Source organism: Drosophila navojoa, chromosome 5 (assembly GCF_054131105.1).
Source record: "Drosophila navojoa isolate 15081-1374.11 chromosome 5, UAZ_NAV_1.0, whole genome shotgun sequence".
Taxonomy (NCBI): Eukaryota; Metazoa; Arthropoda; class Insecta; order Diptera; family Drosophilidae; genus Drosophila; species Drosophila navojoa.
Window position 1 is genome coordinate 4,123,726 of NC_142893.1, and position 13,359 is coordinate 4,137,084.

Consider the following 13,359-nt stretch of genomic DNA (forward strand, 5'->3'; position numbering starts at 1 on the left):
TCCAGCTCAAGCAAAACACGCCAACTATTAAGAATTTACTCATTATTGCATACATATTTCGAAAACCCCCGTTATTTTTAAGAAGAACGCTGGCGCCAGACAGTGCAAGAAAATAAGAGTACGTAGACTTTTGTTGACGCAAATATTTGGGTATATTTACATTCGCTGTAATATTATGGAACTAAAATTAAAAGTAAATGTTTTTCTTTTATAATTTAGAAGAAAATATATTAGTTTATAATCCTGCATTAAATTTTTTTAATTTAACAAAAATTTGGCCAAGTTTCAGGGTGATTCGCGAAAATACAACAAGAGTACGGTGACTTTAGTGGCACACTGTATACACTGCGCAAAAAAGGGCAGCACATTTTCTAGCAGCGCACTGAAAAACCTTTCTAGCGGGCACTGCATATAAATAGCTTTAGTTCAGCAGAAACTTTAAAAACTTTTAACCGCTGTGAAAGCCTTTTGGCATAATAATCCCGTTTTCCCTCAGTGTAGTGGCATCTTTTTATATTCATAGTGTATATATGTTCTCATAAAAACGCGAAATTCTTTATTTCTAGGAAGCAGGAGTAGCTAGAGTTCATTTTAAGTTTAGTATCATTCAACTCGTTGAATTTTTCATGTCACTGATATTTTATTTTCAATATTTTTTTACACTATTCCTCAAAATTTTCGGCAATATACTAAAAGCCTGCAGAAGTATTGTCTTCCATAAAGTATTGCCTACTTTTCAGCCCAATGCATACGAAATTGAGATTGAATAGGACTTCAGCTCCTTTAAGTTTCCTATGCACTCATCTTACGAGATTTTTTATCACGTTAAGCTAATTTTATTCGTATTTTAAGTTTTATCTGATTTGGTCATTTAACTCTTCCATTTTATATTTATCGTATAAGAAAAGAGTTTAGGAAACTTTTCCTATGCGTAATTCATTTCCCTTCGTTATTCACTAGAATTTCGATTCCTTCTTTAGTTATTAGTTTCTATTTCTATATCCATAGTTTTTTCATTCTTATATTATCTTACTCGCCTTCTGCAACTGTCAAGTTTTATGACTCACCTGCAAGTCGGTGCCGGTTGAGCCCGGCTGTGCCAGATCACAAGCTGATATCCAAGGATTAAGGCGTGTTAGAGCTGTTGCAGAGCCGAGTATGGACCTACGTAGATCTACAGGCCCGCCGTTTGCCGAGCTCTCACCAGTCGCTCCACTCGTTGTCTCTGTTGCGGTTGTTGGATTTGTGCCGCCGTCCCTTTGGCCTAATCCGATTAGACGCGACGCATAGGCGTCGTTAACACGGTGCTCCTGCTCCTCGCGTGTTTCTCGCTTGTTGTTGTTGCTGCCGCTGTAGCTCTCCTTCTCTTTCTGCTTCTTGTTCTCGTTCTCGTTGTGTTGCGCATGCAGCACGCTCTCATCCACCAAACGACTTTCGTCGTGCTGCACTGTTTCCCGTGCTCGCTCCTGTTGCCTTTCCCTTTCCGTTTCCCGCTGCTTTTCCTGCTCTTGCTCCTGCTGCTGATCTTGCTCCTGCTCCTGCTCCTGCTCTTGCTCCTGTTGTTGCTGACTTAGTGCTTGATTGTAATCCTCCTCTTCGGTGGCTGCGTCCTCGCTCAGCTTTATCAGCCGATCGAATGATTCCTCCGAAAACAGATCGTCCTCGGCGACCAGCGCAAAGATGTCCTCGTCCGCCTCCTCGTCAAACGCACGCGATGACGCGTATTGCACTGGCAGTCCGCTATTATCCTCCTGCTCCTCCTCCTCCTGCTCCCGCTCCTGCTCCTGCTCCTGTTCCTGTTCCTCGTCTCTCCCGCTGATGAGCGTTGACTCACTGGACTCCGGCGCCCCCGCCGCCGTCGCCGTCGACTCGGTGCCTCTGCCCCTTTCGAGACTGCGAGCGCGCCGCACCGTTTCGTCTGGCGGATGCAATGCGGGCCGCCGCTGATAATAATCAAATTGGAGCAACGGCAAGATGTGGGCGGGGGCGTCACCGGGGCTACCGTCGTGCAATCCTGGCAGCAGATATGAGAAGCCGCCACCAACAGCTTCTCCACTGCTCGTCGAATCGTAGCTGGACGGTAAATGAGTTGCCGATTGTGTTGTTGTATCTGTTCCTGTTGTTGTTGTTCCTGGTGTTGTTGTTGTTATCGAACGGCCGCTGCTGCTGCTGCTGCCGCTGCTGATGGTATTGGTGGTGCTGGCACGCCGAGCCCCCGAAATAAACGCAAGCGCCATCACGACCAGCCCGGGTCCTGGCCGCATATTGACCTCGGGTTCGGCGGTGCTAGCATGGTGCAGGCCCGCTTGAGACGCGCTTGCGACTCCAATTCAATGCGATAAATGATGGGCTCATGGCCCCATCATCATCATTAATATGTCGTGTGTCGTGTCGATTTTCGCCTGCTTCAGCTGTTTCAGCTGCCTCAGCGTCAGCTGCGAAGCTCTAACCGTATCCTGGCAACTGCTCGACGGCTCGTCTCTGCGCTCTGCGGCTAACGGCATGAATCAAAAATGCTTTCCCACTTCAAAGGGCAATGGCGTTGCCAGACAGTCAACCAAACCAAGAACTCGTTTCGTTGCTTTATGCTGTTGATCGACACATGGCAGCAGAAAGAAGGGGGAAATGAGTTTGAACGTAAACGGGGAACGAGGGAAATTGAATGGAACGTAAATGTAAGCGAAAACGTAATGCAACGTAACGTAACGAAAGTCACGACTGTAGCCGATTTACTTCAAACTGATATCGATAACACAACACATTTTTCAACAATATACACTATATTTTTTTCTTTACTTTTTTTTAATTTATTAAATTTATTTTAAGAGATTTTTGCTTTTGTTGTTGTTGGGGCCGTAGTTTTGGTTGTTGTTGTTGTTGTTGGTGATGCTGCTGTTGTTGTTGTTGTTATTGCGACACTGCTGCACATTAACCTTGAAATTTAAATTGAAATTCGTGTGTCGTGTGTGTTTTTTCTTGTTTAGCTGCTGTAGAAGTTGTTGTTGCTGATGCTGCTGTTGTTGTTGGTGCATTCTTTTTTGGACTTACAGCCACACGCGAAGGTCACATAGCAGCAATTTGTATTATAATTTTCGTATTCAATTTGATTTTATTTCTGTGTTGGGTTTTGGCTGGACTGTAAATGGTATTAACATTGATTAGTTGTAATTTGATTAATGAGTTTTCTACATTTCGTTTTATTTTTATACGATTCGGTAGGTAGGATAACAAAAGACTTTTAAGGTTGCCGCAGCGCTTTGCGCTTTTCGAAACGAAATTTTCGGTTTTCAACACGCTCTTGCTCTCTGAATAATCTCTTTCTGTTTTACGCTCGCTCTCCCACTCTCTCTCACACACACTCTCTCGGTGATGCTGCCGAAAACGCCAACGCAACGGTTTATGTATGGCTCGTTGCCTGTCGTCGTCTTCATCGTCGTCGTGCGCCCACGCTCCAAGCTCAGCTGCGCGCTCTCCTCTTTTTTTCTGTTCCGTTCTTGGATTCGCTTCTATTTTTTCTTCATTTTGTGTGTTGGCGAAGAGCGCTCTGCATTTGATTTGCATTTGAAATGCCGTTACATGCGTTATGCGCTTCGCCAAAGGAGCAAAAAGAAGGAGCTTATAAAACGCAATTTGATGACTGAGATTTATAGCAACAACTTTGCATTTTGTCTCTTTTTTGTTTTTTACATTGTCTGCTGATTTGCATTTGTTCACGCGAAAAAGACACAAAAGCTAACCGTGTGTGCATGTGTGTGACACAGCAGCAAGCCAATAAGCGTAAGTGTGAGAGGGCGAGGGAGAGGGAGAGAGATGGAGAGCCAGAACGAGAGCGAGTACGAGCAGCGAGCACGACATGATGAACGCACGAAGTAAAACCGAAGCAGCCACCGCACAAAGAAGAACGCCGAAAAAACGTCCCTAGCATACGCACATACACATACACACACACACACGCACACGTACTGAGAGACAGCAGCAGCAGCACCAGCAGTACACGCACAGGCCAAAGAAATTTATATAATTCGCAGCGGCCGTCGCTGCTGCTGCTTATTGTTGTTTTTGTTGTTTTTGTTGTTATTGCTGCAAACACAAAACAGCGGCCGAGGCGCTCGTGGGTGGTAAGCAGCATCAGCAGCAGCAGTGCTCTATATGTATGTATGTATGTGTGTCTGTGTGTGAGTAGTTACTTAGGGCAGCCAGGCAAGCACTCGGCGTGCCTTTTGTAGCAGCATGAAGTAGTCGCCGTCTTCTTTGTCACTGTACGTGTTAGTGTTGGTGGTAAACGTAAGTACGTACGTACGTAAGTGTATGTATATGTGTGTCAAAGACGACAGCGACTGCGGCGCCTGCATGTGGATTTCGCTTGAATGTCTATGTATTGGTGTTAGCTGCTGCTGCTGCTGATTGTCCAACAATAAGCACTGCATACTAACGGGCAAAACGTTCCTTTTGTTTAGTGCACGAACAAATTGTTTTTGTATTTTTTTAATGCATGTATTCAATGCTTTTCTCTAGTCACAAAAGACGCTGCGCTTTTCAAATAAGTAAAAAAAAATTTTTTTACATATATATTTGGCATAATAATAATAATTAAAAGTGTGGGCAGCTCTGTCATAGAAAGTCATTTGAATGGGTGCTCTGGTCACACTGTGCGTGTGTATTTGTTAACTTTCACTTTTGTTTTATTTGCTGCTGCGTTGACACTGCGCACACATACACACAGTTACACACACACACATGCATATGTATGTATAGGTATTTTCTCATTTTTTTTTTGTGCGTTTGTGCGTATGTGTGTGTGTGTGCTACTTCGGGTTTCTGCTGATGCTGTATGGCGGCTGCTTATATAAGCCCGGAACATGGCACAAAAAACTATTCGCAACGAACTTTTCGCTGTACGTTTTTCCTGCAATTTGCCACAGCGTTTTTGTTTATGCAACGTGGTCACACTTTGTGGGCATGGGGCAGCGTGGAAGCTTGTCTATGGGGCGGATGTTGAGGGGGCGTGCCCACAAAGGCAGGCAATGATTTTCACATATTATATAACATTGGCGATAAAAATTCGAAGGTTTCATTGAATTGTGGCGGCCAGCCGATTGATTCTGTTTGATACGCTTACAAGAGTTGTACTATCGATCGCGGTCTATCGAAAGGCTAGCACACAAAGCGTTTACGTTACATCGACATCTAACATAAAAAATGTCCAAATATACTCGTGCGCTCATAATTACAACGTGCGTGTGTGAGTGTGTTTTAGTGTGTGTCTGTAAGTGTGTTTTAGTGTGTGGGTATTTCTTCTAAGAGCGCAACATCAACTGCCGTAACGGCCGCGTGGGCGGAGCTGAGGCAGCGGATGCGAGGGACGCAGGGCAACGCAGAGGCTGCGTGCTTAGCTGTATTTTTTTAGGGTTTAGGCTTTAGACTTTGTGAGAGTTTTGTTAAGCAGATTTTTTTAGTTGAACACCATTGGGAAGTGACCAATTCTTTATTTGTTTTATGTTTGAACAAAAACGATAACAATAACGCTAGCGATAACGATAACTCGATTGATGTTTAGCTCGTCTCGCGACTCGCAACTTTTGCACAATTTATTTGCGGTTAATTGAATTATTTGTTATTATTATTATTATTTGTAATTCATTTATTATTTGGCATTTACATTAGAACATTATTTTTTGAGCTTATTCTTTGTATTTCTTTTTTCTTTTTCTTTTTTTTTTTTTGGTTCTTTGCTGCTTGCTTTTGTGTGTGGACAAACAGTTGCGCGACGACGCAGGATATACCGTTACAATCCTGCTTCTTGCTGATGGCCCCAAACGGCACTGACTGTGCCACAAATTGCAGATGGCGCTTAACTGGAATATGCCAATGGCCCGAGCTGCCCAAAGGGGGCAAAATACGAGCAAAACTCCTGCGCTCAGCGCTGACAAAAAAGAACCGAAGGCGAGAGAGCTCACACAGCCAAACGTTCTCACGCTCACTTGCTCTTTGGCGCTCGCTCTCTCTGGCAGTCGCTCTCTCAGTTGTTCGAATGAAAAGCTTCCAGTGCTGTTAAGTTAACAGCGTCGGCTTAACAGCTGTTCGTGTAAGTGTGAGAGTCTGCGTTGCTCTGTTGAGCTGAAGCAAGAAAAATTACTTGCTGCAGGGCACTTAATCACTAATGACAGCGACGCCACAGTCAGCGGCGACTGCGACGGCAGCGGTGACGGCGACAGCGACTGCAGCAGCGGTGCCTGAACCTCAACTCTCACTCAAAATGCGTCTCACCCACTTGACTCGAATTGAATCAACTCGACACTCGACTCGGATTACGTCCTTTTCGCTATGACTTGGGCATTTGCTGGTGGTGCTGCTGCTGCCACAGATGCTGCTTGTTTCGTTACGGCGTTTTGTCTCACTTGGCCTAAATGTCTAATACCCTATAATATCGTTTAATCCCACTCAACGTGCTTTCGTTTTGCTCTGCTTACAGAAATACAAGGCGCATCGCATTGCAGTTGACAGTTCCAAATGAACCCACACTTACTAGTGTGAGCAAGAGAAAGAGAGAGGGAGAGATAGAGAGAGAGAGAGCGTGACTACCACACAGACACAGAGTGTGTGTATGTATGTAGCTGAGGGAGAGAGCACGCCTTAATTGCAATTGCAAATTCTGTAGCATAACTTTGAGCGCAAGTTCGACCTGTCAAAGTTGCTAATCACAAACTAACAGCGTACTGCCCTCAAAAAAAAAAATATAAAATTAAACTACAAAAGAGCGACAAGCCAAGGCCAAGTGACCTTCAAAGGGAAGAAGAACACAAGACTGATGCCAAAAATATTCTGGCCCCTGAATTATTTACCTTTCTGTTAATTAACTTAAGTAACTGTGACCCACAAATCAAAAGTGAGAAGATACGAAGAGGTAGGGAAGGAATATAGATTACATGTTTTTAAAACATACATATAATGATAATTTACGAGGGTAAACTGAAAAGTTCCTAGTAGAAGTATAATAAATAAAATTATTATTTAGAAAGTTAAAAATAATAATTTAATGCAATAAATATGAAATATTTAAAAATATCAATTCATATAAAACAACAAAATATCTAAGCTAATGGAGCACCATCCAAATAAATTGAATAAGATTCTTTAATATTAAAAATTTGCTTTAATCTCAAAAGGTTATGTTTTTATGTTAAACACTGATTAGAATTCGACGTTGGGATTTACACAGATTTTGCTTTGCTAGTGGATTTTCGGCTACCCTTCACTGCAGACCCCAACCCTGACCCTGCCATCCACCTCTTCTGACCACGCCCTCTGCTGATAAGCCTAAAGGAACAGTAAAAATAAAAGTAAAAGTAAACGAGGCGACAGACAAAAGAAACCTAAAAAAGAAACTTAAAACAGCGACAGGAAGCAAAAACACACACACACACACACAAAAGAAAAGGGACAGCCGAGAAGAGACGAAGCAGAAGAAGAAAATGAAGCGAATCCCACATAATTTGGCTTGGAAAGCATTTTGCTTCAATTTATGCGCATTCCAATCAATAACTGTGACACATGCAACCAAGACCAGGCAAGGACATCAAGGAGAGTGAAAGTGCTAAGATATGCCCCATAGCACACACACACACACATCCATACGCACACGCACGCACACAGGATGCCCCCAAAGGATGCCAAAGGATGAGCATCTTTTGCCCAGCTTCTAAGCAGACACAAATACACAGATAGAAGAGCAGAGGCAGAGGCAGAGGCAGAGACAGCGACGGTGGCAGCGCTAAGGAATGGATATGAATGTGTCAAACTTATGCGGGCACACACACACACACATACACACACACACAGTCACACTCACACGCCCAACTGTGTGTGTGCGTGCAGAAATTGATAAGAAACAAAATAACCCTGAAGAAGAAATTGTGCAAAGAGCGGCAAGCCAAGCAAATAAGAGAAAGAGAGAATGCGCGTGTGTGTGTATGTGTGTGATTGTGTGGGTGAGAGAAAATGGAAAACAAAACCAAAAATGCCAGCACAAATAACAATACAACAGCAACAAAGACAATTCCGAGAAATTCTATTAGCAGCGCGTGCTTATGTGTGTCTGCCTGTGCCTGTGCCTGTGAGAGTGTGTGTGCGTGGCTGTTTCTGTGTCTGTGTGTGTGTGCGTGCCTAAGCCGTGTATGCAGATCATAAGCTCTGCCGAGCTTGTGCAAAAGTCAGCAATTCTAGAGCCTGCAGTCACTCGAAGTTAATCGATATCGATACATATGTCTGGAAATGATATCACTTGGTATTTAAATACACATCGAGTGGTCAAATTGTGCGCTTTACTAGCAATTGCTAGAGCCTGCAGCTGAATAGCGATGCGATATCGATGTTAAATACCATCACTTGGTATTTAAATTAAGATTGGGCAAATAATGCACCTCATATGTAAATGTAAATATTTGCTTATTAATCGACATCGATATGTACAAATATTAAAATTCGGTCAATTTGTGCACTTTATGGGCAATGATCGGCATTCGGTGCCAAAAGCGAAAGCAATTTAAATTCAACGCTTGACAGCAGTTGGCAATCGGTTATCGCAATCGTAATCGAAATCAATGTCTACCTTGGCACACTTACACCGTGCACAGACATGGCAGATAAGCGTTACAAGGACGCCGCCACCGCCGCTGCCGCTGCCGCAGCAGCAACAGCAGAAGTAGCAGCCGCTGCTGCGAAGCTGGGCAGCCAAAGCAAGCGACAAGGATTTTGCGCAGTTTTGCTGACAGCCAAGTGGCAGACGGTCGGTCGGGCAGGCGGGCAGGCGGGCAAGCGATTTCTGCTCTTTTTGCACGCACACACAACAGCAACAATAAATAGCAAAAATAAAACATGCCGAAGACGAAGAAGAGGAGAGGAGACAGGCAAAGGCAACGCAAGTTTTGTGAATGAAATTTCGCGCAGGCACAAAGCGCACAAACAACGTTTAGCTGCCACACACAGACACACGTACACACGCACACTCACACAGACAGACAGTTGCTCCCACTCTCACTCACTCGCACTCGCACTCGCACTGTATGGAAAGTCACGCGGCTAGCGTATGCACAGATGCGAAGCACATAGACAAAAGGGAATGGCCGAAGGGGCAACACGGCAAAGCAGCAGCCCAAAAGCAAAGCAAACAATGCCGCGCGCTCTATGTTTGGGTTCAAAGCTACTAGAAAAAAAAAAAATAACAAGAATAAAAAAAAAAATAGAAACGAAAATGAAACGAAACGTAACGTAAGCAAAGCAGCGCTCTTAGCAGAGCTGAGCGCTGAGCACTGAGCGGAACGTATGGGATGGCAGAACAGAACAGTGGGACGGCTGATTGGCAGGGAGAACCCAAAAGGGAATCAACATCTGCCGCTGGGCAGGCAGACAGTCGCTCTCGCGGGCGTGGTGGTCGGTCGGTCGGGCGGTCGGTCGGCCGTTGCCTTGGCAGCGAAGCTCTTGGAATTCTGCTGCTGCTGCGGCTGCGGCTGCTGCTGCTAGCGCGCTGCTGGAAAGCTAAAGCCGAAAAAAAACTAAACTAATGCTCAACATTTATCGATGATGACGGTACGCGCAGGGGGTGCGCGAAAGTGGCAAGACGCAGCCGAAGGAGCTTGTGGAATTGACCCACAAATATTGCTATAGATAATTATGTTAACCTCTCTGGCGCTCTGTCTGGCAGCGCATAAAGATTGTCGCGCATCAGATAATGTGCGAGATGAAGAGCATGGTGATAAGATAGTCTGCCTGGGGTAAACTGATGCCATGAAACCAATTGAAATGACTTGGATGGATCCCCCCTCCCAAGCCCATTGTAAATTCAGCTAAAGTTCAAGTGCGAGTAAACAAGAAAATACAGCTGAGTGCATGAAGCGGAGTTAAGATCATGTCCAGAGCAGAAGGTAACGGATGAAGTCATTGCGGCTATAAACATGCACAGACATGCACAAACAAGCATGCATCTGCATGCATGTGTGGTTTGTGTGAGCTTGAGCTAGAGTTCAGCTGAAAAGTATGCAGTGACTTTTATGCTTAACGTAGCGCATTGGCGCTGGCCACACACACATACAAACACACACTCGCACACGCACACGCACACATGTGCAAAATGTAAATTCTGTGCTGTGTGTGAGTGTGTGTTGGTTGGGTGATAAAGCCATAGATATAGCTTGGCCTGCATGAGTGTGGATAATGGCGCGGCGAAAAGTCGAAACGCACACAGCACACACAAACACACACACACATACATGTCTATGCACACCCACACACACACACACACACACATGCGCGCACATAATAAGGTGCGATTTGTCTCGCGCATAAAACGAAATTTCCTGCAAATACACACAACGAAACACGCTCACACATACACAGACACACATACTTGGGCAACAATGGTCGCACAGCAGGTGGAGCGAGAGAGCGAGACAGCGACCTAGAAAGAGTGAGAGTGAGAGAGAGAGGAAGAGGTATAGGGAGCCCAGTTTCGATTGCTTTGTTGCTTGTATATGACAGCGTGTCTTTGTGCGTCTGTGTGCGTGTGTGAGTGTGTGGGGAGGACATCTTTGTAGGTTAAGGCTCATGTCAAAGCTGGCAAACTGGTGCGACAAAAAGGGCGTAAGGCTTTAGGCGTGGCAAACTCGTTTGCCATAATTATTGCCTTTGTTGTTGCAGGCGTGTGTGTGTGAATATGTATGTGTGTGTGTGTGTGTGTGCATGTGGCATTATTATTTTAACCGGAAATGTGCGTTCTGCCCTTTTCCCCTATCCGCCCACAACCAGCAAAAATTGGTGAACTGCATGAACTTTTTATGCGCCATAGAATGTAGAGCAACTAGGGTCTGATAAATGGGCAGATAAATACAGAAAAAAAAACGAGAAATACAAGATAATTTTCAAAACTAATATTTCCAAATATAAAATTTGCTTGAATTACTTGATTAACATTACTCCAACATTTTTACAGGATATATGCTAGTCGAGCACTCTAACTTGTTTTTCATATACATATCTATGTATATATTTTTGCATTGGCGGAAGCTTTTGCTTCGTGCCGGCGACAACATTTAGCAAATTTTTTATGACAATGTCGAGCAAGCTCTCTCTGCGCCCCACTCTCTCCCACACGCCCTCGCTCTCTTTCGCTCATTCTCCTTTGTGCTCTGCTTAACCTCAGCTGCCGACAGCGCCCACTTTTATGACAAATATTATGTTAAAGACCGAATATGCGCTACGCCATAAAAGTCAATCATTTTTCATTTCGCTTTGCGCGTCGCTGCCAGCTGCGACGTCGCTGTCGTCGTCGCCGTCGCCGTCGCTGAGCTGTCCGTCAGAGTCACTCTAGCAGCGCCATTCACACAAAAACCAAACGTCCCGCCGCTGCCGCTGCTGCTGCTCCTGATTTTGCCTTTGGCTCTGCTTGATTTTGCCTTTCTTCTCTTTTCTTTCATTCTTCTCTGCTCTGTACTGTTCAGTTTTTTTTTTTTTTTCAGCCTGTCCGCTGGGGACATTTAATTTTTGGCGGTCATTCGTTGTGATTTTCCTTGATATGCGATATAGTATTTTATGTACAGTGTGTGTGTGTGTGTGTGTGTGTGTGTGTGAGTGTGCGTGTATTTGTTTCAGTGTATTTGACGCTCTGGCTGGCTTGACTAAGCGCTTGTTGTTGATATTTGGCGCGGCTTGCTTCAATTTATGTGCTGTTTGCCTTTATTGTCGAGTTTTACTTGTTCCCATTTTCAATTTTTATTTTGCGCTCTTCCCAATTTTTTTAAAGGACCTTTTTTTTAGGGTGCGTGGATCACATTTGTTGTGTTGTTGTATTGATAAGTTCATTTAATGGGCACGGCCTCTGCCCACGCACAAACACATATACACACACATATACTTCTGTGTGTGTGTGTGTGTGTGTGTGTGGCATTTGTTTGAGTGCGTTGCGCCTAATGAGTTTAATGCTTTGTTATCAGCGCTGTAATCTGCTTATGTAATATGCGGCCAAAACTTCAACATAATTGAATCACAAATTATGTCATTTTGACTTTATTTATGTATGTATGGGTGTATGTGTGTGTCGGTCTGTCTGTGACTTTTTATACATACATACACACACACACACGCATATATACACTCACGAGGTTTGAAGGCCTTGGGCGCAACTTTAAACGCATTAATTGCCAGATTGTCAGCGATTGGAGTGAGTGGCAATTAAGCAGAGCTCAGATAAACGTTTTAATGGCAAATGCTTAAGCATTTCGCTACTGACTTAACGTTTGCATACATGTAGCATGTGTTAGAGCGAGATAAGTACTATGGCAAGCTGATCATTTAAGCTACAGTATAGATTCTCTAATACTAACGCAACCTTATCCGGTACTGGCATATTTTTGTTTTGATAAATTTCATAATCATAATTTACTCGTTAAATTAAACAATATTTTTATTTTTTATTTATTCAATGTTGTCTTATGTTTAGAATTGTTTAATAGCATATCTGTTCAAATTTAAAGGCTTTACTGTAAATACAAAGCGCTGTTTGTCATTCGTCAGCTTACATTACAGCTTGGCGAGGCGTATTTCGTGCATATGAGCGAGACAAACAGAGACAATCGAAGCAAACAATTTTGAATGTATGTAGTTCACCTAAGCGCCATTTGCAATCAAGTTGCAATTACCGCTCAGCTTGTTAGAGCGAGACAAAAGTAGTAGCAAAATGATCTTAACGAACTTTCGTTAAATATGGTCGCCGCAAATATGCATTTGCAATAGCAGCCTGATTAGCCTATTGGAATAACAGCTTTAATGTGTTAGAATGAGAGCGCAGCCACTTTTATACATATTTAAACAAAAAGCCATAGCCAGCTAATTTATAGCGCTTCTCTAAACCTGCATTTTATCGCAGAAATTAACTAATTTTAAATGTCTCATCAATTAGCGTAGCGAAATGAAAAGCAAACCATTTAGCACGGCAATTGTCACAAAGCAATTAGAATGGGGAAGACCACACCTGATCGGTTTCTGTTTGTTTTCAGAGCATTTTTTTTTATATTTTTTGTGTTTTGCTTGTAATGCAGTCGCCGGGACACGTGCCTCGGGCCTGTCTTCCTCTTCTTCTTTTGCCCATCACGTTGGCTGTCAATGACGGAAGGCCACTTTCATTTTGTAGGAAAAGCAAATGAAACTTAACGGAAAAGAAAATTACATCATGCTCGTTTCAATGGGTCGACATAATATTATTTTCCTTCGTTTTTTCTGTTGTTTTTTTTTTTTTTTTTTTATTATTATTTCTGCTCTTCTTCTGGTGCGCACCCACTGTTTGAGCCATATCCACGTGCAAGTTCGCTC

General features: G+C 43.6%; 1 protein-coding gene across 3 annotated transcripts in view; it reads right to left on the reverse strand.

The window, feature by feature from the left end:
- The window catches only part of Mid1 (calcium-permeable channel component Mid1), a 62,289-nt gene extending 56,352 nt beyond the window's left edge, over positions 1-5,937 (reverse strand). Inside the window, exons 1-2 of one of the 3 annotated variants that reach the window (XM_018105534.3) lie at positions 5,784-5,937; positions 1,068-3,136 (exon numbers count right to left, since the gene is read on the reverse strand). In XM_018105534.3, coding sequence (XP_017961023.1) covers positions 1,068-2,264 — 1,197 coding nt within the window. In that variant the 5' untranslated portion in view covers positions 2,265-3,136; positions 5,784-5,937. Of the gene's footprint in view, positions 1-1,067; positions 3,938-5,659 lie in introns of those variants that run through there. The other 2 variants (XM_018105535.3, XM_089261828.1) reach the window with 2 other exon arrangements.
- Between the last annotated feature and the right edge of the window lie 7,422 nt (positions 5,938-13,359).